Raw genomic sequence first — 25,211 nt, forward strand, 5'->3', positions numbered from 1 at the left:
ATTGATATGAAATGTGAATTTTTCCATCATTTTGTTAAATATAGGGAAGGACTTTTCTCACTGATTTTTCAAGATATAACTTTTGCCATTTTCTTATCTTTTTCATTGTTTTTAAAATTATAGTGATTAAACAATTTATACCCCTTCCCATTGAATATGCCTGATTAAAGAAAATGGTTCTACTTAATAATAATAATAATTTTCTTTCTTTTGTTTTATTTCACTTATTTGATTTTTTTTTTCTTTTATCACCGGCGCGATATACTATTCTAAAAATTATTTTTGTTTGTTTCCCCCTTCTATGCAAATGTTCTAATTTTGCATAATATTTTTCTGTGATTTTCTCCTGCTAAAATATGCTGGAAACAAGAAAATAAACTGGATTTGGGGCCTGCATAATCTAGGTTTTAGGATCAAAAAGGAAGAAAGGAAAAATCATTGTTTTGTACATCTATCTTAGTTTGCTATGCACTATTTATTTACTTTACCATTATGAGCGTGTGTCTATACAGAGATTTTTTTTAAAAGTCCACACAACCTGGGAACAATACAATTCTTTTATTCTCTTTCAATCATTTCATATTTACAATGATAGAACAATTTATATATTACCACAAATCAATAAGCAAAGTAAAATAACAGCAAGCACGATTTACATACAAGATGTACAAAGTGAAAGTAACTTAGAGGTAGTGGCTGCAGAATTAATAAATATTTCAGAAGTTTGTTTTATTCATTTATAATTAATGTTTTTCTTTATATTTTTCGGGCCTCCAAACTTTACTAACAGGCCACCAAAAAAAATATTTGAAGGTTTTGGTGGCCCAAACGGGCCACCACCAAAAAAAGTTAATGTGAAGCCTTGAATTATAGACATCAAAGTAAGAGACAGCAATATAATAAAATACTTGAAGATGAAAAGATCTACAGGCTACTACTAGATGACATTTGTACTTGCATAGTGCTTGCAGTAACGTCATACCATCTGTGTCTGGGATGGTTGTATAATATCAGAAATTGTTAAATAAATCTCTGGAAAGAAGAGTTAATACTGTCTAACAACAGATAACTGTGTTTAGCACACCCTCTAGTTTGGTGAGTTTTTATTTCAAACTTCCAATCCCAATCCAAGTAATTGGCGAGATGTAAGCTGATGTTCTACATACAAACCTAAATTTTGATGAGAATCAGCACTGAGATAAATGACATGTAAACGCTTTAATATTAAGCTGGTACGAATATCATCAATTAATTTTTTTATACAGGACTTACTCCAGTTGAGCTGTAGTCTGTTCAAATATGAGTGCATGCTATCTCAGTAATTGTTTCTTTATATTGAGAAGAAATTATTCAAATGTACTTTAGATCTATATGCATACATGTATGAACCTATGTTGTTTCACTTTTAAAAATAATCAATTATTTGGGACCATTGTGACAGAGTAGAAGACAGATTCAGTCCATGGAAAAGGTGTAGGAAGAAAGACATAGTCCAGCAGAACACCGATGAAAGAGAGACTGAAAAGTTTAGAACACTGACATTGTCAAACCTGCCAACTTCTTTTTTATTCAAAATCAAATTTGGCATGCTGACCACGGCCAAATTTCATGACATTGCACAGATTTATTATAATTATTTACTGGTGAACATGGTGAATACCGCAGTACAACGTCTTCCATGAAAAGCATGACGGTCGACACACTTTGTTCCTTTTTTCCTCCGTTAGCGTTACACTTTATAGTTACAGCAATCATTTTTTCAGGCTTTATCAATTATGATCAACGCTTCGAAATTGACAACAAAATTTTAAACGTATGGGGCTAAAGAACAAGGATCCCCACCCTCTCATAAAGAAATGACGCACATTAGTTCAAGGTTTTGGGCGTAAAATATATGATGACAGCATGATTTTTATATGCTAGTGATATTATTAGATGGATATAACAAAGTTAACTTACCAATCCATGGAGTAACCACTAGAAAAACACAATTTTTCTTGCCTTTAATGCCAGGTTCAAATCGGAAAAACATCGCTGCACGTACGGTGCGCGTGCGTGCCTTTGCAGTTCGGCCGCTCGTACGTGTAGCGCGCACAGTGATTCCATCGCCACATCAGATCGAAAACAAATATCCCTAATTCATAGATATATTTCCTGGAATTTTGAAGTTTGATTTTAACAAACATCGGGCAATAGTACAGCGAGCCTGAATTTAGTCCAAGTGATCAAAATCAAGGAATTCGACATTTTTTTTGTTCACGCCTTGTTTAAAAATAAGAACAAAATTACGAAATGCGAGCGAGGGGCGCCAAGCGGGAAATTTTGAGCTATATATACGTATTAATTAAGTTCCACAGAGAGCAAGACCTCTGAAAGACTGGTAAGCCCATGAAACTTGGTTGATCTTTCAAAGGTCTTTCAACGAACTTTCAAAGATCTCCGATGTCTTTCATGATTCCTGATGGATCTTTCAGTGGTATTCATGGTCTGCATGAGCTCCACTCAACTTTTAGAAACGGTTCAAAACAGTCTTCAGCGGTCTTACAGGAAATTGGTCTTTTGATGGTCTTTCAACGGTCTTTGATAAACTTTCAAAGTTCTTATTAATCATTCCATGATCTTTCGACAGTCTCTGAAGATTTTTTGCGGAGATCACTGTAAGATTCGCGAGAGATCATAGAAAGATCAATCAAGACCAGGCTAAGTCCATGGAAGAATTTTGAAAGATCACCTGTTGCATAGATCTCTGAAAGACCATATATGTAGAAAGATATCTCTGTATGACTAGTCTAAACCCAATGGGCCCCCATTCCACAGAGGGGAGACCTTTGAAGGACCTTTCAAAGACCAAAAATTGGCAAGGTCTTGCAGCAGTCTCCAAGATCACTGAAATTTCTCCGATCTCTGTGGAATGGCTCAGAAAGACCCCTCAAGAACTCTGAAAGACTGATGGATATTTCTTGTCTTACTGGTCTTAGACTTGTCCTATAGTTCGACACTTAAATTAAAAGGGAATACGAAGGCAATCGAGCAAACCGGTCATGAATAAAGTTCATCCATTTTCCCCTATATAATAGGTATTCAATTTTCATATTAGTTTTGTTTAAAAATATTGAAGGGGATTGCAACTAGCTGACCCCTGTAGCTTACAGCCTTTGGAACAAAGATGAAAAGTTTTGATCTGATGGTTGTTTTATTAATTAGCGACGCGACAGTTTGACTCCTGCTGGAGACTGCTGAGGCCGGTGTGACTATGAAGTTTTAAAAATAATACCCATCTGAGTCTGATTGTATACATGTGAATTAGATACCAATCTGAGCGCGCGGAAAATTTCAGCATCATAATTTGTGATAGAAGATAATTATATATATGTCCGTAGTACTGTCCGAAATCACCATAGGCCTAGTCTCACGTTGATCATGTTGGTGAAGTAGTATAGGCCAGGGGCCGATTGCACGAAATGGTCTTTCCAAGGACCGTCTTTCGTGTCGGCCATCTTTTATGATACGCTATAAGCGGGGTGTTTCTGAAATTTATGATAAAGAATAAGATTCGTTAGCTTGCTTTTAAATCAAATTTTATACAATTTCATCATATATCATATCATTTTTTAAACAAATATTTTGTTAATTTTAACGGACGAATGAAATATGTTTGGAGATGATTTATTTAAAATGCGTTTCACATGGCGCATCATAAAAGATGGGCGACACGAAAGACGGTTCTTGCAAAGACCCTTTCGTGCAATCGGCCCCTGCTCACAAAGTGAAGCAAGTACATTCCTTCTTTTCAATATCAGTTAATATCTCATCTATCCCTCTCTCGCTTTCTCTTCTTTTTAGCCAGCTTGTGACGGGATTGGGGAGTGGTAGTTAAAGATCAAGTCCACCCCAGAAAAATGTTGATTTGAATAAATAGAGAAAAATCAGACAAGCATAATGCTGAAGATTTCATCAAAATTGGATGTAAAATAAGAAAGTCATGACATTTTAAAGATTTGCTTATTTTTCACAAAAATTTATATGAACGAGTCAGTTACATGCAAATGACAGAGTCGATGATGTCCATCACTCACTATTTCTTTTGTTTTTTATTGTTTGAATTCTACAATATTTCATTTTTTACAGATTTGACACTGAGGACAAACTTGACTGAAACATCTATATATATAGTATTAAACAATGCTAATTCCACATGTTCAGGGAGGAATTAATCATTGTTTCACTTGACATTGAGTAGAAAATTAGAATATTTCATATATCATACAATAAAATACAAAAGAAATAGTGAGTGGATGACGTCATCAGTCTTCTCATTTGCATACTGACCAGGATGTGCATATTAACTATGTTGTGAAATTAAGCGAAACTTTAAAATGTCATATCTTTCTTATTTTACATCCGATTTTGATGAAATTTTCAGTTTTATGCTCGTTGAATTTTTCTCTTTTTATTCAAACCAACTTTTTGTTGGGGTGGACTTGTCCTTTAAACAACCACAATAGTGACTATAACAGTAAAATATAGCCGATATTTTTTTTAAAGATAATGCGGATCTTACAAACAATCAATCACACGCCCTATTCACTTTCTAGTGCACTTTGGAGTATATATAGGCCTAGCCTTTATATGAAATTATGATACCAATTAATATTTATTTATATATACATGTAGGTTTGACTCCACTCCCCCATTTGATTTTTTCAAACATCACATTTAGTGATTGTTTTACTGAATTGAATTAAATTATTGTAACTTAATTTTCTTGAGTAAAGTGGATGCAGAGAAAATAAGTAAAGTTTACTTTATTGGTCAAAACTAGTTTTCGGCTAAATACATTTGTTTATACTGGGCCAAAATTATGGAACTCCCTTCCTTCTTCTTTGAAGCAATCAGTTAGCCTCAGTGTTTTTAGAAACAAGTTAAAGACCGATTTGCTGAAGAAATACTTAGATCAGTAAACGAATGCCTGCTATATCTCGTCTAACTTTATAAATTGTATTCTTCCCACAATTATCTATGCAAAATTAGAGCTCTGCCTATTTTCTTTTTTTCCTCTTTTCTTTCTTCTTTTTGAATTTTAGATTCTTATAGTTTAGGTCTAATAGGATTTGTTTGCATTCTGCATTTCACTTTTCTGTTACTTTTTAGTGTATCTTTTGTAAATATGTATATCTGTACTTTGGTTACTACAATTTTTTGTTTGCTTGTTCTATGATGTTTTAAATGATTGCTAATGGAAGTTTTTAATATTCTGGTGGCCTATGGTCCACAAGCTAAGCTTTTTAGTAGGTCACCACGTTTCATTTCCATCTATTCTCATGGGTGTTACTTACATGTATATTATATAAAAAGTCGTGCATGCCTGCTATATCTCGTCTAACTTTATAAATTGTATTCTTCCCATAATTATCTATGCAAAATTAGAGCTCTGCCTATTTTCTTTTTTTTCCTCTTTTCTTTCTTCTTTTTGAATTTTAGATTCTTATAGTTTAGGTCTAATAGGATTTGTTTGCATTCTGCATTTCACTTTTCTGTTACTTTTTAGTGCATCTTTTGTAAATATGTATATCTGTACTTTGGTTAGCTACAACGTTTTTTTGTTTGCTTGTTCTATGATGTTTTAAATGATTGCTAATGGAAGTTTTTAATATTCTGGTGGCCTATGGTCCACAAGCTAAGCTTTTTAGTAGGTCACCACGTTTCATTTCCATCTATTCTCATGGGTGTTACTTACATGTATATTATATAAAAAGTAGTGCATGTATTATGTATATTATCCTGTAATTATTTACTTTTTGTTCTTTGCTATTTGCTTGTATCACATTGATTTACTGTTGTTGTTGTTTGATATCGGATTTGAAACGAAATAAATATTCATTCAATCATTCATTCATTCATTCATAAATAAATAAATAAATTAAGGCAATTTGTTGAAACAATTTTATTGAGTAATTTGAACATTTTTTTTTACAGTGTGTGTGTGTGTGGGGAGGGGTGACATAACTTTTATGTCGTCTCGGCCTGCATCATAATTAAAAGTCACCGCCCCTTATTACATGTAATGTGATCTCACAGCTGTCATTAGGAATACTAATAACACATTTAACCCACTTGAATTTATGTTTCGATAATGATTAATCAACCACTATCACTTTCAGAAAGGCAGTTATAAGCCTGCATGGAGATTATGTATGTTGGTCAGACGTCAGACTATTTATCCGCATAAACACAAATTGATGAGCAGGTACAGCAAAGAAATCTAGAAGAAATATCTACCCAATCCCTATTTCAAATCATAAGACTTCCAATATCCATTTTATTATATCTATATCCGGATCCTGTTTCAAACAGACTTATTATACAATAATAAATGAGCTTGTCAAAATGAATGATTTCTGTAACTGTGTTATTACAAGCTGTACAAAACGGGTTCCTACAGGAGCGAACATCGTGTGATAGATTGTCAGATCTGACAACTTTCACTGATTTTTATTGCTTAAGAAGCACTGTTCCTTTGGTAACTGTCTGATAAATATGACTTGTCAGATAAAATCTGACAAGTCATTTTGCAATTTGCTCCCAGTTAGTATACACTAATAAAAAAACTGAAATAAATCTGGATTTATTTTTAATCCTTGGAATTTATAGTGTAATTCCAATTCATCGATGTCATAAAATACTGGCTACTTGAAAATTGGATATTCCATGAATGCGACTTGAATAAAAATGTATCCCCGTGACATATAAAACATATAAAATGATCATTAAATATTCTTAATTTTTCTCAGATATTTTATACTTGATTTATTTGATTTAATGAGTCTCCTACCCCCTCCCCCCTCCTTTCTCTTCTAACCCTCCGTGAAGACACGGTCGTGGAAAGATTTAACCTATATCTTCACCTCGGCTGTCATCTGAACGGGACTTAACTGACTTCTCGTTCATGTCATTGATGTGTGTCGTTGATATTATTCACCTTCACGTGTGAACGGGGCACGACTATTTATATCATCTACACTTAAACTTAGAAAAGAAGTTTGTGCCTCCTTGATTCTTTGGCGGCATTACGCTTACATGGGCAAAAGAACAAGCAGGTTTATGCATGACTGATAATTGGTCATCTGTGCGTTATGGTTAAGTGTATTCTTTCCGATCATAACCCTGGACAGTATAATTCCTTTGACCGAAACAATTCGGCGTTACACTTTTAAAGTCTCACCGGTCAGCGGAAAAAAGGTAGATCAATGAAGCTATTGATTTCGATAAACCACAATCGGATGTTCATATATCGGCCCTCTAATCCAGCCAGCAGCGACGGATGTGAACACCATTTTTAGAGGTGGCTTGTGATACCAAGCATCGGATTGAGCTGGAGTGATTTGTGATCTATTGTGTTGTTTCAATGGTTTCGTCCAAGGATTCATGTTTACAAAGAGGATTTATACCGCGGTGTTCTTGTGGTGTTGGTTGTTTTATTTTAAGCTCTACATGACAATAGGACGACTTGGATATATTTCGCCGACCTTAGACATACAAGTTGAGAGGAGATATGTTTTGGATTTGGAAATACGCATAACCTTTGAATATAACCGAGTATCCGAGGACCTCAGCTTGCCTATTTATTCATGTAAGTAAACTGTTATCTTCTTTTAAAGAATTAATCCTATAAACTGATTTGCTTTGTTTGTTATTAATTTTCGCATTCCGCATTAAACACAACAACACAGGAATAAACTTGACCGTTATATAGAGCTTTACCCGAATATACAAGCCATGAACAGTTAGGTCTAATATTTGTATTCGATAGTATGTTATGTAACTTACAGAGTCTTTCATTGTTACATACATTCAATAACAGAAGTTACAACGACGACAAAATGCACTGATACCACACTTCATCATTCCATTTCACAACGGTTTTACTTTATAAGATAACAACAGTCAAGATCTATGTAAGCATCGTAGATCAGTATCAAGAAGAAAACAAGAAACTTAATCGCTTTAATATAATTTCATCGTATTAAGTAAACAAAATATTATATAATTAGTATACATGAGTTGGAAATCCATGTAATGATAAATATATTAATTTTGTTCATTTGACAAGAAGAAGCTGTCCTTATCAGTTGTGGACCATTTAAACTACATCCGTTAGTTACATGAACGAGGCACTTTCAGACTTTCCCGTCGTTAACCACTCTAATTACCAGGGATGTATAGGAGGGGAACGGGGGGCCACTGGCGATGGCTAATTTAAATTGGGGTCATTAATAATCAGGATGAAAAGTCCCCAACCCGAACCCCCAGGTAAGTAAAAAATCATTTTAAGGGAAGGGGCTTTCTGCCTCTATGACCGAATAGTTAATGGAACGTGGTCTTTATGTGATCAACGAAATAGATAATCTATCAGCATATAAACAAGATAAAACAAAGAGGAAATGTCTTAAGAATGAATGGCTTGTTAATCGACAAAATATTCCTGGGAATTGATCGTAATTACACTATACACGATTTTTTAAATTGTATTTTATTTTAAATCTTAATAATTGCAGCCCCCTCCCATGGGCAATTCCAGGGAGGGAGGGGCGAGGTGACTATACCCTCCCCGTGATGGAGCAAGGGGGGGGGAGCAGAAAATAAAACAATAAGAGGGTACTGAAATAATAGTTTCATGTCGGACATTTGCTCCGGCGACAATTGCTCTAAATTCCACACACTAATCGAATGACCAATTAACTTGAATCTTTGGTTTAACATTATACTCTACCATACCATAAACCTAACCCTATTGCATCACCAGCCCTTAATCTTATACGAAACAAAACCGGAAGCAATTGTTGAAGGAGCAAATGGTGTGTCACTGAAATGATATAGAAAAGTGAATAAAGTAAGGGAAGAGGAAGATAATCAAACAAAATTTCGGGTATATAAGAATTCAAATTCCACTCGCGCTTACTACATTTCACCCTTAAAAATATTTTGTAAAAATGCTCCATAAGGGTATTATGTGTCCAACCAACAGGGTATATTTATCCGGGATTCTTATTTATCCAGGGTGATGAAAAATTTGCCCATTCTAAAGTAATAGTTCCTTATATTTTTAACCTTACTGGACAATGCTTCCCGCATTGGGTAAAATACTGCCCCAAATTGGTTGGACATATAATTACCCCCTAGTGCTGGTCAAAATTTTACCCAATATTTTTGGGTTTTTTTTTTCAACAGTGAACAGCTGGTGCAAATGGTGAAAAAATATCTGTTGGAATGGTCTATAGCGTGAAAGTTTTTCTTCATCTGGAAATGTTCTTTAAATGAGCAAGAACAGTTGTCTGACGGTAATCATTAACACAGATGCATACAAATAGCAGAACTAGGCGAAGTCACTTTGACAAGATCAGTTCAGTATTTTCCATCAGAGCACTTGAATCGCAAATATACAGGGTTTAGATTCGCGTAAGAATATGATTTCGAATTATTAGCGACCACAAATTAATCGGGGGAAACAAAATCTGTTCATCACCTTTTTTTTCTAAAGAAAAACAACAACCGAGTCTCTTTATCATATATCAACAATGCATTGATTGATTTACAATTTGTTGGTACAATCAATTGATTAGTGAAATAACCAAAATGAGATAAATTGATAATCATACAAGGTATTAGCAAACAACTCTCAGTAAATAGCTTTTATAATAATGATTAAACAAATCAATATAAAAAGATATTTTAATTGATCAATCAATCAATCACACACTCACTCAATCACACACTCACTCACTCAATCGATCAATCAATCAATCACACTCAATCAATCTTGCCTACAAGATATTAATCTTTTTGGTTGCCTCTTACCATATGTTGATTTTTTCTTTTACACGAATGTATAAATTGTATTCATTTGTGTAGATGTTGCTACATTTATGCATCAACATGTTATTTTACGTTGTATTTGAATATTTTTATATGGTTAATAAAAAAATGAATTGAAAAAAAATCAATCAATCAATCAAACAAAATAGATTAATCAAACAATCAAGCAGTCAATCAACCAACCACCTATCCATCAATCAAATCAATCACTCAACCAACCGACCAACCAACCAACCAACCAATCAACCAACCGACCAACCAACCAACCAGCCAATCAATCAATCAAAGAAATAAGGTATTGCCCAAATCAATTATTCTGGACAAATATCTACAAACAGTATCTACTAACCTCCATTTCATTCATTCTCTCTCTTACTCCATCACTTCAAAGTCATTAAAACTGTAACAGAAAATTGGCACTAGGTCCACACCCATTAGGTCTACCTTTTGCTAGGTTGCATCCCACATGGTCTACTCCTTGTACTCCTAAAACCAGTTCATCAACTATTTGGTTTACTAGTAATTGCCAATGGACTCATTTACCATTGGTCTAATATACGGTTGTGCTCTACCCATTTCTTCCAATATCTTCTTTGTCAAACATCACTAAGGGCCTTTTCACATGTGAATCTTTAATCATTATCGTAATAATGATTGCAATTTGACTTTAGAATCATCGGACCTTTCACACAAAAAATTTGTACCATAATTTTGTGTGAAACTTAACTGGAATTCACCTCCGGAGTAGAATTTGAAGTCGTGATTGTGATTAGCATTCACATGCTAAAAATTCAACATTAGCCTTATTTTTCTCTGGAATCATTATTAGTCAAATTACAATTTTTTTTTACCCTGTGAAAGAGTGGTGAGTCTACATAATAATATAAACTGTTTATAATACACATATGCAAATGAAATGAAAATTAGACCATTTGGCATCGACTAAATGTCAGTAAGCCCATTTGAAGTGGTAAATGGACCAGATAGACCAAACAGGCTTAGCCATGGTGGTGATTCATGATCTGAGAATTACACCAAGTAGATACAAACCATGGCAACAACCGTGTACATATCCGGGGGGTGGGGGGCACTTCCATTGACAAGTGGATACCATGCGCGACCATGGGGTCTCGTAAAGCACCCTAAACACGCATTTTCCATATTCTGAAAATGCACCCCTTAACCAGTATTGGTGTGTGAAACCCTACCCTTAACAAGTATTGGAAACAAAACAATACTCTTGGCAAGAATTCCCTGAAATGAACCCCTAAACGAGTACAGCGATATTTTATTGTTATGTCATGGGTCCGTTGGTCGTTGGTTTTACCTTTACACACCATTTGGTTTAGTACGGCCCCACCTTCCACACCTCGCGCAAACCAGACTCTAAAGGCGTACATTTTAATTTTGTTTTATCATCCCAGCAAATCTTACCCTAAACACGTAGCTTTCCTAGCAAAATAGATACCCTCTTTTCATTATTTTAGTGTTTTTGACACCCTTATCACATTAATAAATAATAATAATAATATAGGGTATATATATTGCGCACATATCCACCTTGTTAGGTGCTCAAGGCGCTCCTATATTACCCGGCTAAGCTAGGCGTTCATAGCGCACACAGCTTTTAAAGGAATTACTTCCTACCGGTACCCATTTACCTCACCTGGGTTGAGTGCAGCACATTGTGGATCAGTTTCTTGCTGAAGGAAATTACGCCATGGCTGGGATTCGAACCCACGACACTCTGTTTCAAAGTCCGAAGACTAATCCACTGGGCCACAACGCTACATTACGTACTGAACGCACCCTATCTTAAAAAAAGACATCCTTTTACGTGTTTTTCTGGTCGGGCATGGTATCCACTTGTAAATCAATGTAAGTGCCCCCCCCCCTGGTACATATGCTGTACCTCCATGAAACAACATAATTGAGACAGTCTGTACTTCTGAACACAGATTGGCCTGTAGCAAAGGAACCATTTAATTACAAGAAAAATGTACAGGTGTCAATCATCTGACTTAATTATATGTACATAATGAACACATATTATACAAGCTAACAGACATAGGTGAGGGGGGTGTACCTGCATAATTGTGGAATGGCATAAGGAATTCACCATACATGTAAAATGGAACCTAAACTTATATAACTAATGATTGTGAAAAAATAGAGAGGGGGAAGGGGTGGAGGATAACAAATTTACTTGTTTATAGAACAAATGGACATAGTCCAGCCTTATCATGGCAATAGGGAGGGGCCCATTATGATCAGACTAATCCTGTATTAACTAAATGGGATTGACCTAGATTATCTTAATCAATTTACAGGTCAAGGTAATTATTATTTTCATGTTAAGTCTTATATTATTCATTGTCTGTTTCTTAACAGTTGAAAAACAGGATGATCTCACAGGATATTATAGTAAGGCTCCTATCAACTTAAATCTAACATGAAACATGAACTGACATTAATCTTCACCTGGTGCCAAAAAAAGTTCAAGACATGTAATGAAATCAATAAAAAAAGCCTATTACAAAAACCATTCGAAGTGCATTAATTAAGTAAGAAACAAGTGATTATAACAATCTAAAAACACGGACAGATTGGGGTACTAAGGTAGTTTATGAAACTGCCCTTTTTTCTTGAGTTTGCTTTACAGAAAGTGATTGCAAGCAAAATGTTGTGTTCAAGTAAGGATATTCCCACTTTGATAATTTCTATTAACAAATCAACAATATACAAATATAGGCTGTCATATTTACATTAAATATGAAACTAACAATTCATTCATTTCCTCTCTGAATGGTCACTAGATTTGAGCATAAGTACACAACACATCCACTCAAGACACTTAGATTCAGTAGGCTTCCTTCTAGTTCGTAATAAATAATAGAGAAATTCTCTACTTTTGATACGAGGTCAGGGGGGGGGGTGGCTATCTCATCATGTTACATATGAATTCTTGTACATTTGTATGATGTGTTATGTGCAATTTCCAACATGTCATCAATTTTAACCCAAATAATCACTAAATTTCTATTTATTCTAAATATATTTTTAACAAATACTTTACATCTTATCCAAAATAATGTTACTTGATTAATTTCAGGTAACAAAGTGGGTGAAAGACATTTTGAAATTGAGGTATTCACTTGTCTAGACCATTAGAGTATTAGAACAGAAGAACACACAAATTTAAAGTATAAACAAAATTTTACTTTTTAAAAGATCCTCAAATATCATCCAATAAATCTACTTAAAACAGAAATAAGAAGCTCCTGTGTCATTCAGAATTCTCAGAATCAGAATAACAATTTTCTCTTTCTCTTTGTTTAAAAAATAGAAATCTCCAACAAGTCTCAAAATTCAGAGTTGGGAGCAGAATACAGAAACTGAATCCAGGAAGTTGGCCTTCTCACTGGTCTTGGACCCAAATTAAAGTCTTGGAACTAGATAGACTGTGTCCCTGGTCGAGACTCGGTATCTCTCTCTCTAGAAGTCCTATCGTTCATCAGTCTAGTAGTAGAAGACTCCAAATGCAGCCGCCACACAAAACAGAGAATCCTGGAGAGATGGGGGGGAAGATAAAAATGAAGAAAAAAGGAAAGAAGCTCAGGTTAAAGAAGAAGCTCGGCCGGAACAAGAAGAAACATCGTCATGGCAACCAAATCGAGATGGAGGGGGAGTTTGTACATCTGGAAAAGCCAACAGAGCCAAAAGGTAGGTCTGTATGAAATTACTTAGAAGCATTCAGTATGCTCTCCAGAGTTTACTCTATAACAGCATTTGAAAATAATAATAATAAAAATAATAGGCATTTATATAGCGCCATTTATCTAGAAATATTCTATTCCGAGGCGCGTTGTTATTATTATTACCCCGGCTTGAGCTCGAGCTGCCTCTCAGCGCTCATGCATTCAAGGAATTAATCCTGCCGGGTACCCATTCACCTCACCTGGATTGAGTGCAGCACAATGTGGATAAATTTCTTTCTGAAGGAAATGATGCCATGGCTGGGATTCGAACCCACGACCCTATGTTTCAAAGTCAGAAGACTAATCCACTGGGCAACGACGCTCCACACACTCCACATAATTAAAATACAAATACTTTTACATAGATTAAGAAAAAGGAAATGCCAAATCTGAAGAGTTGTGTTTTTAGGAGTTTCTTGAATTGATCTGTAAAGTTTGATTAAATTAAGGTAAAGGTAACAAAAAATTGAAGTAGAGTCGGTGAACTTCAAGGGGATTTATATTACATGTACAGCATGCCATAGGGCCTATATATAGAGGGAAAAAACAATGGTACAAATACAACTCATCAGGTGTTGCTGGGCAACAAAGATAAACAAGTCCATTATTATCCTAAACTTCAGTTAACCTTGTTTATCTTTGAGTTCTATTATTATCAACCTAACAGCAGTTTATTACATGTAATCTGTCCTTTCTCGGGAACATACCTCTCTTCTATTTATTTACACATAGTTGTACAAGTAGTATAGATGCGGAATACTGTACTGAATAAAAACAAGTTCTTGATATATCAAATCAATTTTCCTCTCTTTTTTCATACATATTTTTCAAAATATATGTGATAAAAGTATGGAAGCTTAAAAGTGCCACCGAGATGTTGAGATAATTATCTCGGGAAGTCGACATCTTGATAGCAAAAGATAAGATGACGAGATCCTGGATCTCATCATGTCGACATCTTTTAGAAGAGATGATGAGATGACAAGATCCTGGATCTCATCATGTCAACATCTTTTAGAAGAGATGATGAGATGACAAGATCCCGGATCTCATCATGTCAACATCTTTTAGAAGAGATGTTGAGATGACAAGATCCCGGATCTCATCATGTTGACATCTTTTAGAAGAGATGATGAGATGACAAGATCCTGGATCTCATCATGTTGACATCTTGTAGAAGAGATGATGAGATGACAAGATCCTGGATCTCATCATGTCAACATCTTAAGAAGAGATGTTGAGATGACAAGATCATCTCATCATCTTTTCTACAAGATGTCAACATGATGAGATCCGGGATCTTGTCATCTCAACATCTCTTCTAAAAGATGTTGACATGATGAGATCCAGGATCTTGTCATCTCATCATCTGTTCTAAAAGATGTTGACATGATGAGATCCAGGATCTTGTCATCTCATCATCTCTTCTAAAAGATGTCGACATGATGAGATCCAGGATCTCGTCATCTCAACATCTCTTCTAAAAGATGTCGACATGATGAGATCCAGGATCTCGTCATCTCATCATCTCTTCTAAAAGATGTCAACATGATGAGATCCAGGATCTCGTCATCTTATATTTTGCTATCAAGATGTCGACTTCCCGAGATAATTATCTCAACATCTCGGTGGCACTTTTAAGCTTCCATATAAAAGTGAAATAAAAAAAACAGAAAATAAGACTTAGATTGAAATCTTTTGTTTGATATATTTTCTAAACAAAGCAATAATGGGGGAAAACTGCAAATTAAAAGAGCAATTGATAACAAAATTAAATAATCAATGGATACCCCATAATTATATCTATTAAAGGAGAATGAAACCATTGGAACAAGATAGCTTGTGTGAAAACAGAAAAATCAAAGAAACAGATCAACAAAAGTTTGAGAAAAATCGGACTAATAATGAGAAAGTTATGAGCATTTGAATATTGCGATCACTAATGCTATGGAGATAGCAAATTGGCAATGCGACAAAGATGTGTGATGTCACTTGTGAACAACTCTCCCCATTACTTTAGTATATATTTCACTTGAATTGCCTCTTTTATCACATCTATCCATAGATCATGTGTTCTTTCTACATGAGGGCATGTAATACATATTTTTAAGAATACACCTTGGATAAAGAGTTTGTATCATCATAAGAAAAAGTAAAAAGAGACATTTTGAGGGTATTTTATAGTCCACCAAAGGGAAAGTTGTTCATCAGTGACATCACACATCCTTGTCGCATTGCCAATATGAGGATCTCCATAGCATTAGTGATTGCAATATTCAAATGCTCATAACTTTCTCACTATTTGTCCGATTTTTCTCAAACTTTCTTTATTCTTATTCTTTGATTTTTCTGTCTCCACACAAGCCTCTTTGTTCCAAAGGTTTCATTCCCCTTTAAGTTTGTATACCCAGTCGAACAATCTGATGGCTGTTTATCCAAAAATATCCATGACTTTACAAATAAATGAAATATGAGCCCCACATTCTTACATCATTCTTAAACAAAGTGTGATTTTTTTTTCTAACCACAACATTTAAAATGAGGCAAATGGTGTACATGGCTTCAACTAACAACAAGTGTTTATTTAACATAATTGCAATGGGATAAGAATGTATTAAAAGACTGACACGGCTTGCCATCAGCCAATCATTTGTAAAATCATGTATAACTCTAAAAACTTTATGAAAAGGTCCCCTGGCTTTAGGAGATCACAATACAAACAAAGATGAAATTGTATGCCATATTCATGATCTGTCCTACTTTGTATGTGTAAAATATGATAGTACCCATATATGCAAAACTTCCCACCCCTATATAGCCTTCATAAAATTCCATTTCCTTTTATTGAAATTGTAGTTTAGGTATGACTCATAGAATAATTGTTATAAACTCTACTAGAATGGACAATTGTTCTTGATGTTTCTTTTCCTCTTCACTCCGTTTGAAGGTCTTTTGTTTACAACGCTTTCAAAGTGCAAGGATGCAGTCTAAACAGTTACTAAAGCTGCTTACTGACCTACACAAGAACTGAGAATACCCAACATTTTCTAATTGGGAGATTTTCCCTCCCCATATTGCCCGATCGGAAAATACCAGGCAATCTTGCAGAGTGAACATTAATAACATCATCACAATGACATTTGGTGTATGACCCTAGTGGGCACTTGAACAGTGATTTTAAATCATGTGTCTCGTCTTCTACATGCTCATAACTTTTGAAAAATTCACCCGAAGAATATCTGATTATCATGGATACCAATGCGGAAAATAATTATTGAGTATTTTGAGGTTAGAACAAGTTATTGTAAATTTACTTTTGTGTTGGTGACTGGGTTTGTCTAAAAGCACCCAAATGAATAGTTTCAATAGTTTATTCTCCCCTTTCAGTATCATAGTTTGTGGATTGGTGGACGCAGAGGTCCATTATCATAATGCAGGAATATATCAGGAAAGTGAAAACATTTAAAAATGATATGTTTTATTCTGCACATATAGCAGTACTATATCCATCTTTATAACATCGGTATATTCTGTTCAATGCTACAAAATACTGTTCAAATCAACTTGTTTGGGTGCACTTTGCCTTTTCTGACCATTCTCCTACTTTGGTTAAATGCCCATAGCACTCATGGAGGTCATCCAAACTCAGGATACCCACACCATCTCCCTATAAAAAAAAACCCTAAAACAAAAAAATAAAAAGTACTAATAAAGAAGCTAGTGACTTACACTCATATATATATCCTGTGCATAGTTGTCAGTATCAGAATCCCAGAAACACCTACAGCCCATCCTGAAAATAAAATGAAAAATACAACACAGAACATAAGAATTTAAATAACCATTGAAAGAAAAGGGAGGTTATAGAATTAGGAGTTAGTGCTTTGCAACTAGATTACAAATGAAGTTATTATTAATATTATCATTATTAGGAATTTAAGAGGTGTGCTGAAACTTTGAAATGTTCAAAAATTCATTGAATATTTTTGTAAACTATATGTCATCTTCAGAATACTTAAAGATTTCATTATTCATTATTGAAGTCGTCTTTTACTTGTCATCATGAGATGGCTATTTCATGTTATTCTGTCTGTACTTTCAGTATGCTAACTTCCTCCGGGTCGTCATGGAGATGCTTCAAATGCAATGGAATGAATAGGGGAATGTATTTTTTGAGGGAAATTGACCACTTTTGTGACGTCAAGGCACCAGTTTATAATGACAGGAAGAATGGAGATAATAGGAAGTGGTGGGACTTCAGTATTTCCATTGAATAATATTTAGTTTAGGTCCCTAGCAAGTCAGACACTCAGTATACATAATAGTGATGTACAAATGGAAATTTAAACTGAACACTTTTTTGAACAGGTTAAAATACTAAGATACTGAAGGCAAATTACAAAGACAGCCGATTGATTGATAGAAATATGAATGAATGGATAAAAATGACACAATCATGGAAAGAAGTGATGGATATAATAAATAATTGAAAAAGACATTACTTAATTACTCCCCATCTTAAACATTAATAAATCTATTAAGCTTGTAAGTCGTACACATATTCTTGTTTGAAATTTGGAACATTAAAGCGAATTAGTTAATTGTGACTGTACTTTTCAGATGTGAGTATACAACACTATTTATGAGTTTTGTGGGTTAAACCCCAATAACTGGTCTATGAGTATCTTTTTAAGCAGGCCTACATCACACACAGTGCTATATGAATATGTTTCATGAAAGGCCTGTGTCTTGACTACATGTATACTAGCCACTGGCAAATTCAGTGAAATCCTCAGTTTTCATTGGCTAAGAAGCTATGGTATGTCTCTCTGATGAGTGGACCGTATCAAACTAATGAATGATGCGTCAGTGATGACTGTCTACATGGAGCGGTGTCATGGGAAGCAATTCATTAATAAAAAGGGTCTGCAAATTAAGTACCAGACTCATAATCTTTTTAATGTGATTGAAACTTTATGTAGTCTAAGGGTGAAAAAGCTTTTGTACAGTAATCAATTTTCAATCAGTTCAACTCATTAAAAGGTAATAGGTTTCTTTATTACTACATCATATGAATATTATTAGTATGTTCCCCCTAAGCTATGTGTTATTTAACAAAAGCAACTGTACTACCATCTGAAAAAAACAACCACATGTAAGTTTTCGGCAGTAATGAATATAGCACCCTGTTATTCATTTCAATACGATAGTGACAGTAGTTTTTTCAGGCTACCTTTGACAGCAAGATATTACAAGGAAAATTCTCTTTGCCATCTATGGCAATTCCATGTTTTTATTGTTTTTCTCTCTTTTATTTTTTCTGTAATTTTTGTGTCGCGTATGACATGGTACTTTTTTCAAACCATTTGTAAAGGATATGTAATTGAGTCATGTTTAAGAAGTCTTGATTATTGTTCTCCTTCTAATACATGTAGGCCTATTATTTGAGGATCACCATCAATCAAGAAAATATTCTTATTTTTGTGTCAAAAAAGATGTAAAATGTTGTCAAAATGTCCTGTATGGCACAGCATGGAATCACCCTATATCAGAGTTTTAATTTCAGTTATCTTAATTTTTTATTAATATATTTGTTTATCAATTAACCCATTTATGAATTATTGTCTTTATTTGTTTATCAATGGTAATTTATTCATTCATTTTCAGTTTATTTATTTTAACTATTTTTTTTTTTGGGGGGGATAAGTAATGATTAATTTGTAGCTTTATTCATATTCAACTTCAATCAGCATACCATGTGCTCAGGTAACATCCTGGTATCAAGGGCTGAATCAATACTTTACATAAACAAAAATTACAAAAGTTATCTTAAAGGATTGATGGCAATTTTGGTCAAATAATTTGTTGATAGCTGAATTAAAAATATGCAAAAGGGCACCAAGCTAAATTATTTGTATAACAGCAAATTATACCAATTGTCAATGCAAGAACACCATGTACCTTGACTTTTAATGTATCTGTTAGCATGTTCCGAGTATGACAAAAGGGTATAGTATACTAATATCAAAATATCAATAATAAAAATTTAAGTGAAATAGCAATTTCTCCCATTTCTAATTGTACAGCAGTGGTGAAAAACAAACTTTATTTTCACCTGTTGATCTGATTGCAGTCTGATACACTTTTCCCAGACGTTGGCCTGAGTTTTCTCTGGCAAAGAGCTATTGATTGGATCAAGAATTATATATCACTGAACTTTTGATGTACCTTTTCCCCATGTAGCAAGAAGATGGGGTCATTGGTGTATGTTTTTAATGCCTCTGCACTTTTAAAGGGTATTCATCACAGCTGTTGTTGCTCTTACAGATACCATTCAAAGTTCGTTGACTTTCTCTAATTGAGACTTTAATAAAGACAAATGCAATTCTTCTAGATGAACAATCATTTTTGTTCTCTGTCTCTTCCTGGCATGACTAAATAATTTTTTTTCTCCAGGATAAAGTGGCAAGATCTAAGAAAGGCAAAGTAAGGAATATTTAAAGAGTAAAGTCACTGACCCCATCTACACGGAATAGGGTGCTATAGTACTTACTTGACACCTTCGCCTCTCTGTTCACCTATAACGACTTGGATGATAAACTTGTAACGATCTAATTCTAATTCTGCAAAGGAAAAAAGGAAAAGATATATTATTAATTTGTTAAGCTCTTTAAAGACCAAACACACGTATTCAACAAATCTGGGCCAGAACAAAATTACCCACCCTCTCAAGAAAAAAAGATTAATCCAGCATTCCATTAGTCCATAAAATGGGACATTAAATAAAAGATAAATGTACGTCGGTACTTGGTGCTCTTGCAAAATCCAAGGAGCCCTACTCATATTACTTTCATGTGAAAAAACTTTTTCATTCATGAATGCAGTCATATTATATCAAATAAGTACATAGTGTTTACAGTTTATTATTTATTATTCATACAAATATTTTCAAATTTTCAAACATTTCGGTGAATAAGATTGCACATTTGATCTGTAAAATAAATCAGACAAAAAATTGGTGAAACCAGCAGTATTTGAACATGTCATATTTTGCTAGCCTGGCAGCAATTCTATCACCAGGCCAATACTGGCCCATACCACCTTGAAAACAATCACCCAAGCAGCAGCCAAGCTGAATGGATTTTGCTCCGAATTTTTAATATTCATTGGCCACTATAGATAGTAGAATATATGATATAGGCCTACATCAATACAATACATAAGAAATGAATTTCCTCATGATCCTAACATTTGAGGACCACAATTTGAATATAGTAAAATGACATGAAATTGCTAAAAATCACACAACACATGATTTTGTATGTGATTGGTTTGTATACTTGTAAACAGGATTTACATGTAGCTCAGATTTGAGATCTTCCTACATGTATACTCCCTCCACACTCTGGAAACAGTCCATAAACTTCAACATATTTGAATTTCATAATTATTCATTGTGGGACACATATATGAATGGCTAAAAAAGAGTGATATTCTCTTGCCGATTATTTGGGAGTTACATGATCAATTTCATGGAATGGTTTGTATTTCTAGTCTTGGTAGGAACACCTCCAAGTACCTTTTAATCTCTCCTTAATCTTCTCACTGATCAGCTTACACCAGGCTGTTGTTTCCTCTGCACTATACTGCTTGTCTGAAAGCTCCTCATTAAGTACCGTGTGGATGACTGCCTTGACTGCTGCAGGACGAAATCTACATGGAAATAAGAGTCAATAATAATAATAATAATAATGATATACAAGTAGGTATATTTACCCAGGGAAGCCACTTCAGTTCTGAAAACTGTTCTCCCAGCAGTTCTGCTATTATTATTACTCAGACTTTAGCTGAGCTGCTTAGGTGCTCAAAAAGCATTCAAGGAATTTCTTCCTACTGGGTACCCATTCACCTCACCTGGGTTGTGTGTAGCAGTGTGGATAAATTTTTTGCCAAAGGAAATTACGCCATGGCTGGGATTTGAATCCACGACCCTCTGTTTCAAAGTCAGAAGACTAATCCACTGGGCCACAATGCTTAACATAATGATCATATGATCAAAGCAAATTAAATCAATGATTTATCTTCTCCAGTCTCCTCCTTCCTTGCCATACGTGTCAAAAAACTTGATGTTAATGACTGTGATGAAGGACCTTGATGGTCACACCTGTCTTAATGACAAACTGTGGAACCTTACAGGTGGCAATAGTAGCATTGCAGGTTAAGGGAGTCATTTAGACTTATTTAGCTTCTTATAAAACATTTGAAATGTGAATGACAGCGGGTACTAATCTTTATATGAGCCTCATTCTATAGGCCTACTGGGAGTACTCCTACTCGTTTATGACTATTCATTGTCTAACTTATTGAATCTCAAATATTTATATACATACATATTTTTTTAAATGTGCACATGTTGGTGTCAATTTATGCATGAAGCATTTTCGTTTTTTTTTATGCAAGATAAAAAGAACAATGTAACAGTTAGACCTCTAGATAAAAATACTGTTTTATTACAGTGTCTAGTCCGGCACAAAAAGCCCCAAGTTAGACCACTCTGCCATACCATGCCCATGGCACCTCGCTGTTAATTAATGAATAATGTCAATGACAATCTACTGATGTCATGTAATATAAGATTTATGGTAAAGATTTGCAGGGGTAATCTCTCTTGAACATCTGCGTTAACCCCCCCCCATGCCGCCACGCACAGAAAAATCAAGCCATGCCCATGGGCATAGAATTTAGAAGTCTGGTGTTTTGGACGCCAAAAGTCATGGAAGTGGCGTCGCAGCACACAAGGCCCACTAGTTAGAAATCCACTGCCAAATGCGATCAACCTCGCACTAGTGTGAGTGCCATCCACCCCAAAATCTCACATCATTCATATGTCACATATGATATACCCAGTTGTTGTGTGTCCGGACGATCCATTTTTAGAAAGTCATTTGGAAAACTTTTAGTCTTTACAAGCAAAGTTTCATCAGTTTTTAGTACAAAATGTTAGGAAATATTAGAACAAAATAGGAGATGATTACACCTATTGAATTAATATTTTTAGTGTAATCCAAAGACAAAAAAGAAGGCTTCAAAAATATAGTGTCCGGACACCCGACCCCCATCCAATGCAAAAGTCCACGACCAAGTCACATGAGAATGAATAGATGGGACTGGATCAGATTTCTAACTTGAGCTTACTTCTTAAGAAAATTGGGGCGGATCGTGTAGGTATTCGGAGCCACAGATTCATCCTCGACCGGTTCTTTAGCTGTACTCTCTTCCACTTCTGTCATGTTGATAAACTGATCAGTGGCACTGTAGAAATTTGATGTTTGATGAACGTTGAAAATAAATTCTGCTCGAGTCAGAACGAGAGCTCGTAACCCATGTCAACAATGAAACCTAACGACGGGTTTCGCCCCATTTAAGTCCAGTTTAACCTATTACAAATAGAAAATAAATCAGCCAAATGATAATTAATGGTTCAAAGCTGACGGATATTTCAACAAATTTCGTCAGGTCTGTCAAAATGTGGAAAAATAGGTGAAAAACAAACAGATTTGATGTCTCCTGTCCGACAAATTTTCACTCAGCTCAGAAGAATTCTTGGCTGAAATAAAATGTTTCTGACAATAGATGGCAGCATAGCAGAATTGCGATCAGCTGAATTGGTTTGTTTTGGAATTAATTACCGATGGGAAACGAGAGATGACATGGAAGGCATGCTACATCTGGAACCAAAATATCGGATACATAAAGGCTGTCATTAGTATTTGACTGTTCTGCCATCGCCTACAGTGTTTAAAGATGTCGCCGAAATAATTTTTTGGATCAAATATCGGCACGATCTGTGTACTATGGATAAAAAGACCAGCTAGCTTAGTCCGTGTCTGTGGAGGACCGACCGGGTGGAGGTGTCGTCAACTTGTGCCAGTGCATTGCAGGTGGTTTAGCGGACATGTCTTCCTCCACTGCAAGTTCGGATACAGAGGGATGCGGTAAGCATTATTTTACTCCTGGTGCCACAAAAAATTATTAGCTTTTTATAAATGAAAAAAAACTCTCCAGAAGTTTTGACTGAAAATTATAATTTGACAATGCTTTTCGTCCTATACCAGCTGATCATGCTGATGAGGAGGCGGAGCTAGAATTTAGGAAAATGATACCTATGGATACCTATGGATGCTTCTGAACGCAGTCTAAGACTCTATATTCAGTTCCAAATTCTGTCTCCTTTTTAGGTTGGCCGGGTCATGTCCTGGTGGGTCAGCATCAAACTTGAACTTCACAGGTTCACATCTCCAATACTTATCCAATCCATTCTCGAAGCTGTGGACACTGGGTGCATTTACTAATTCATTACTTAGGCTATTCCAAGGTTTCCTCATTCTTATGTAAAAGGAATTCTTACGTTTCTCAGTTACTGACCTCGGAATGTACAATTTTTTATCATGACCCCTGGTAGGCCCCTGCACCTGTCCCAAATCTGGCACTACTTCCTGGTCATACCTGTGAAATAACTTGTATGTTTTGATCATGTCTCCTCGCGCACGGCGATAAGCTAATGTAGGAAGTTTTAGTTGAATCAATCTTTGTTCATATGGGAGGTTCTTAACCTCAGGTACCAACTTAGTGGCCCTTCTTTGTACATTTTCTATTGCTTGAATATGTTTCTTTAAGTATGGACTCCATACTGCATGAGCATACTCCAAATGAGGTCTAATCAATGCTTTGTATAGGAGCAAGAAGTTCTCCTTGTGAAGATAAACAAATGTTCTCCTAATAAGATTCATTAGCCTATTGGCTTTATTTATCTTTGACTGAAAGTGCTGGTCAAAACTAAGCTCTGTGTCAACGATCACTCCTAAATCTTTACTAGTTTCAACTTGTGATAGATTATGTGAGGCATTATCATGTGTCATTGTATAGTCATTGGAATCATCATTTCTTTTACCTATTGTAAGTACACAACATTTATCCGGATGGAACTTTAATAGCCACTTGTCTGACCATGAAACTAGACGATTTAAGTCCGCTTGTAATAACTCAGCATCTCTGTCATTTTTTACATGCTTGTATAACTTGGTGTCATCTGCAAATAAATAAACAGTACTTGACAATATCTGATCTGGTAGATCATTAATGTACATTACAAAAAGCAGGGGTCCGAGGACACTCCCTTGCGGTATTCCGCTGGTTACATGATGATGAGGAAGATATGCACTTGAACTAGAGGTGGGAGGGGCAGCAGGAAAAAAGTACATGTGTGCACAGAGTGATTTTGCATCCGAAAAAGAGCCATGGAAAAAAAAGCAGTTGGTAAAATACCCAGCAATATCAAAACTTGGATTCTATAGACCTAACAACAGATATGCAATGTGTGAATGAAAGGAGGCCCTGAAAAAGATTTTTTTTTAAATCTTAGGAAGAGGGAAAAGGATAGCGATGCTTATGTTAGTGGTGTTGACAGTGATGATAATTAAATGATAATGAGTGATCTTGATGATGATGATGATGGTAATGAAGATAATGATAATGTTGGTAATCATGATGATGATCTAATGATGGTGGTGGTAGTGATGG

General features: G+C 35.1%; 2 protein-coding genes across 3 annotated transcripts in view; both read right to left on the minus strand.

Annotated features, from left to right (window-relative positions):
• Positions 1-2,055, minus strand: part of LOC121429501 — a 33,185-nt gene extending 31,130 nt beyond the window's left edge. The window contains exon 1 of the mRNA XM_041626555.1: positions 1,960-2,055. The gene's annotated coding sequence lies outside the window, so the exon portion shown is untranslated. The remainder of the gene's footprint in view (positions 1-1,959) is intronic.
• A 9,781-nt stretch (positions 2,056-11,836) lies between these two features.
• On the minus strand, positions 11,837-23,264 carry LOC121429729 (dynein light chain Tctex-type protein 2B-like). 2 transcript variants are annotated; one of them, XM_041626927.1, is made up of 6 exons: positions 23,185-23,260; positions 22,827-23,068; positions 21,211-21,344; positions 20,185-20,254; positions 17,361-17,424; positions 11,837-13,440 (listed from the first exon to the last, which is right to left on the minus strand). In XM_041626927.1, the coding sequence occupies exons 2-6, from the start codon at positions 22,919-22,921 to the stop codon at positions 13,393-13,395; spliced, it is 411 nt and encodes a 136-aa protein (XP_041482861.1). In that variant the 5' UTR covers positions 22,922-23,068; positions 23,185-23,260; the 3' UTR covers positions 11,837-13,392. The 2 variants fall into 2 exon arrangements, with proteins under 2 accessions (XP_041482861.1, XP_041482860.1); XM_041626926.1 differs by having other exon boundaries at positions 22,827-23,264.
• Between the last annotated feature and the right edge of the window lie 1,947 nt (positions 23,265-25,211).

Source organism: Lytechinus variegatus, chromosome 16 (assembly GCF_018143015.1).
Source record: "Lytechinus variegatus isolate NC3 chromosome 16, Lvar_3.0, whole genome shotgun sequence".
NCBI classification, from domain to species: Eukaryota; Metazoa; Echinodermata; class Echinoidea; order Temnopleuroida; family Toxopneustidae; genus Lytechinus; species Lytechinus variegatus.

Excerpts from the sequence above, each read along its gene's own strand:
- LOC121429729 (XM_041626926.1), bottom strand. The coding sequence starts at position 22,921 with ATGACAGAAGTGGAAGAGAGTACAGCTAAAGAACCGGTCGAGGATGAA. Across the intron at positions 20,255-21,210 it reads GATTAAGGAGAGATTAAAAG|AATTAGAATTAGATCGTTAC; the intron begins GTACTTGGAGGT and ends TTTCCTTTGCAG. Across the intron at positions 13,441-17,360 it reads CACAGGATATATATATGAGT|GATTCTCTGTTTTGTGTGGC; the intron begins GTAAGTCACTAG and ends CCATCTCTCCAG.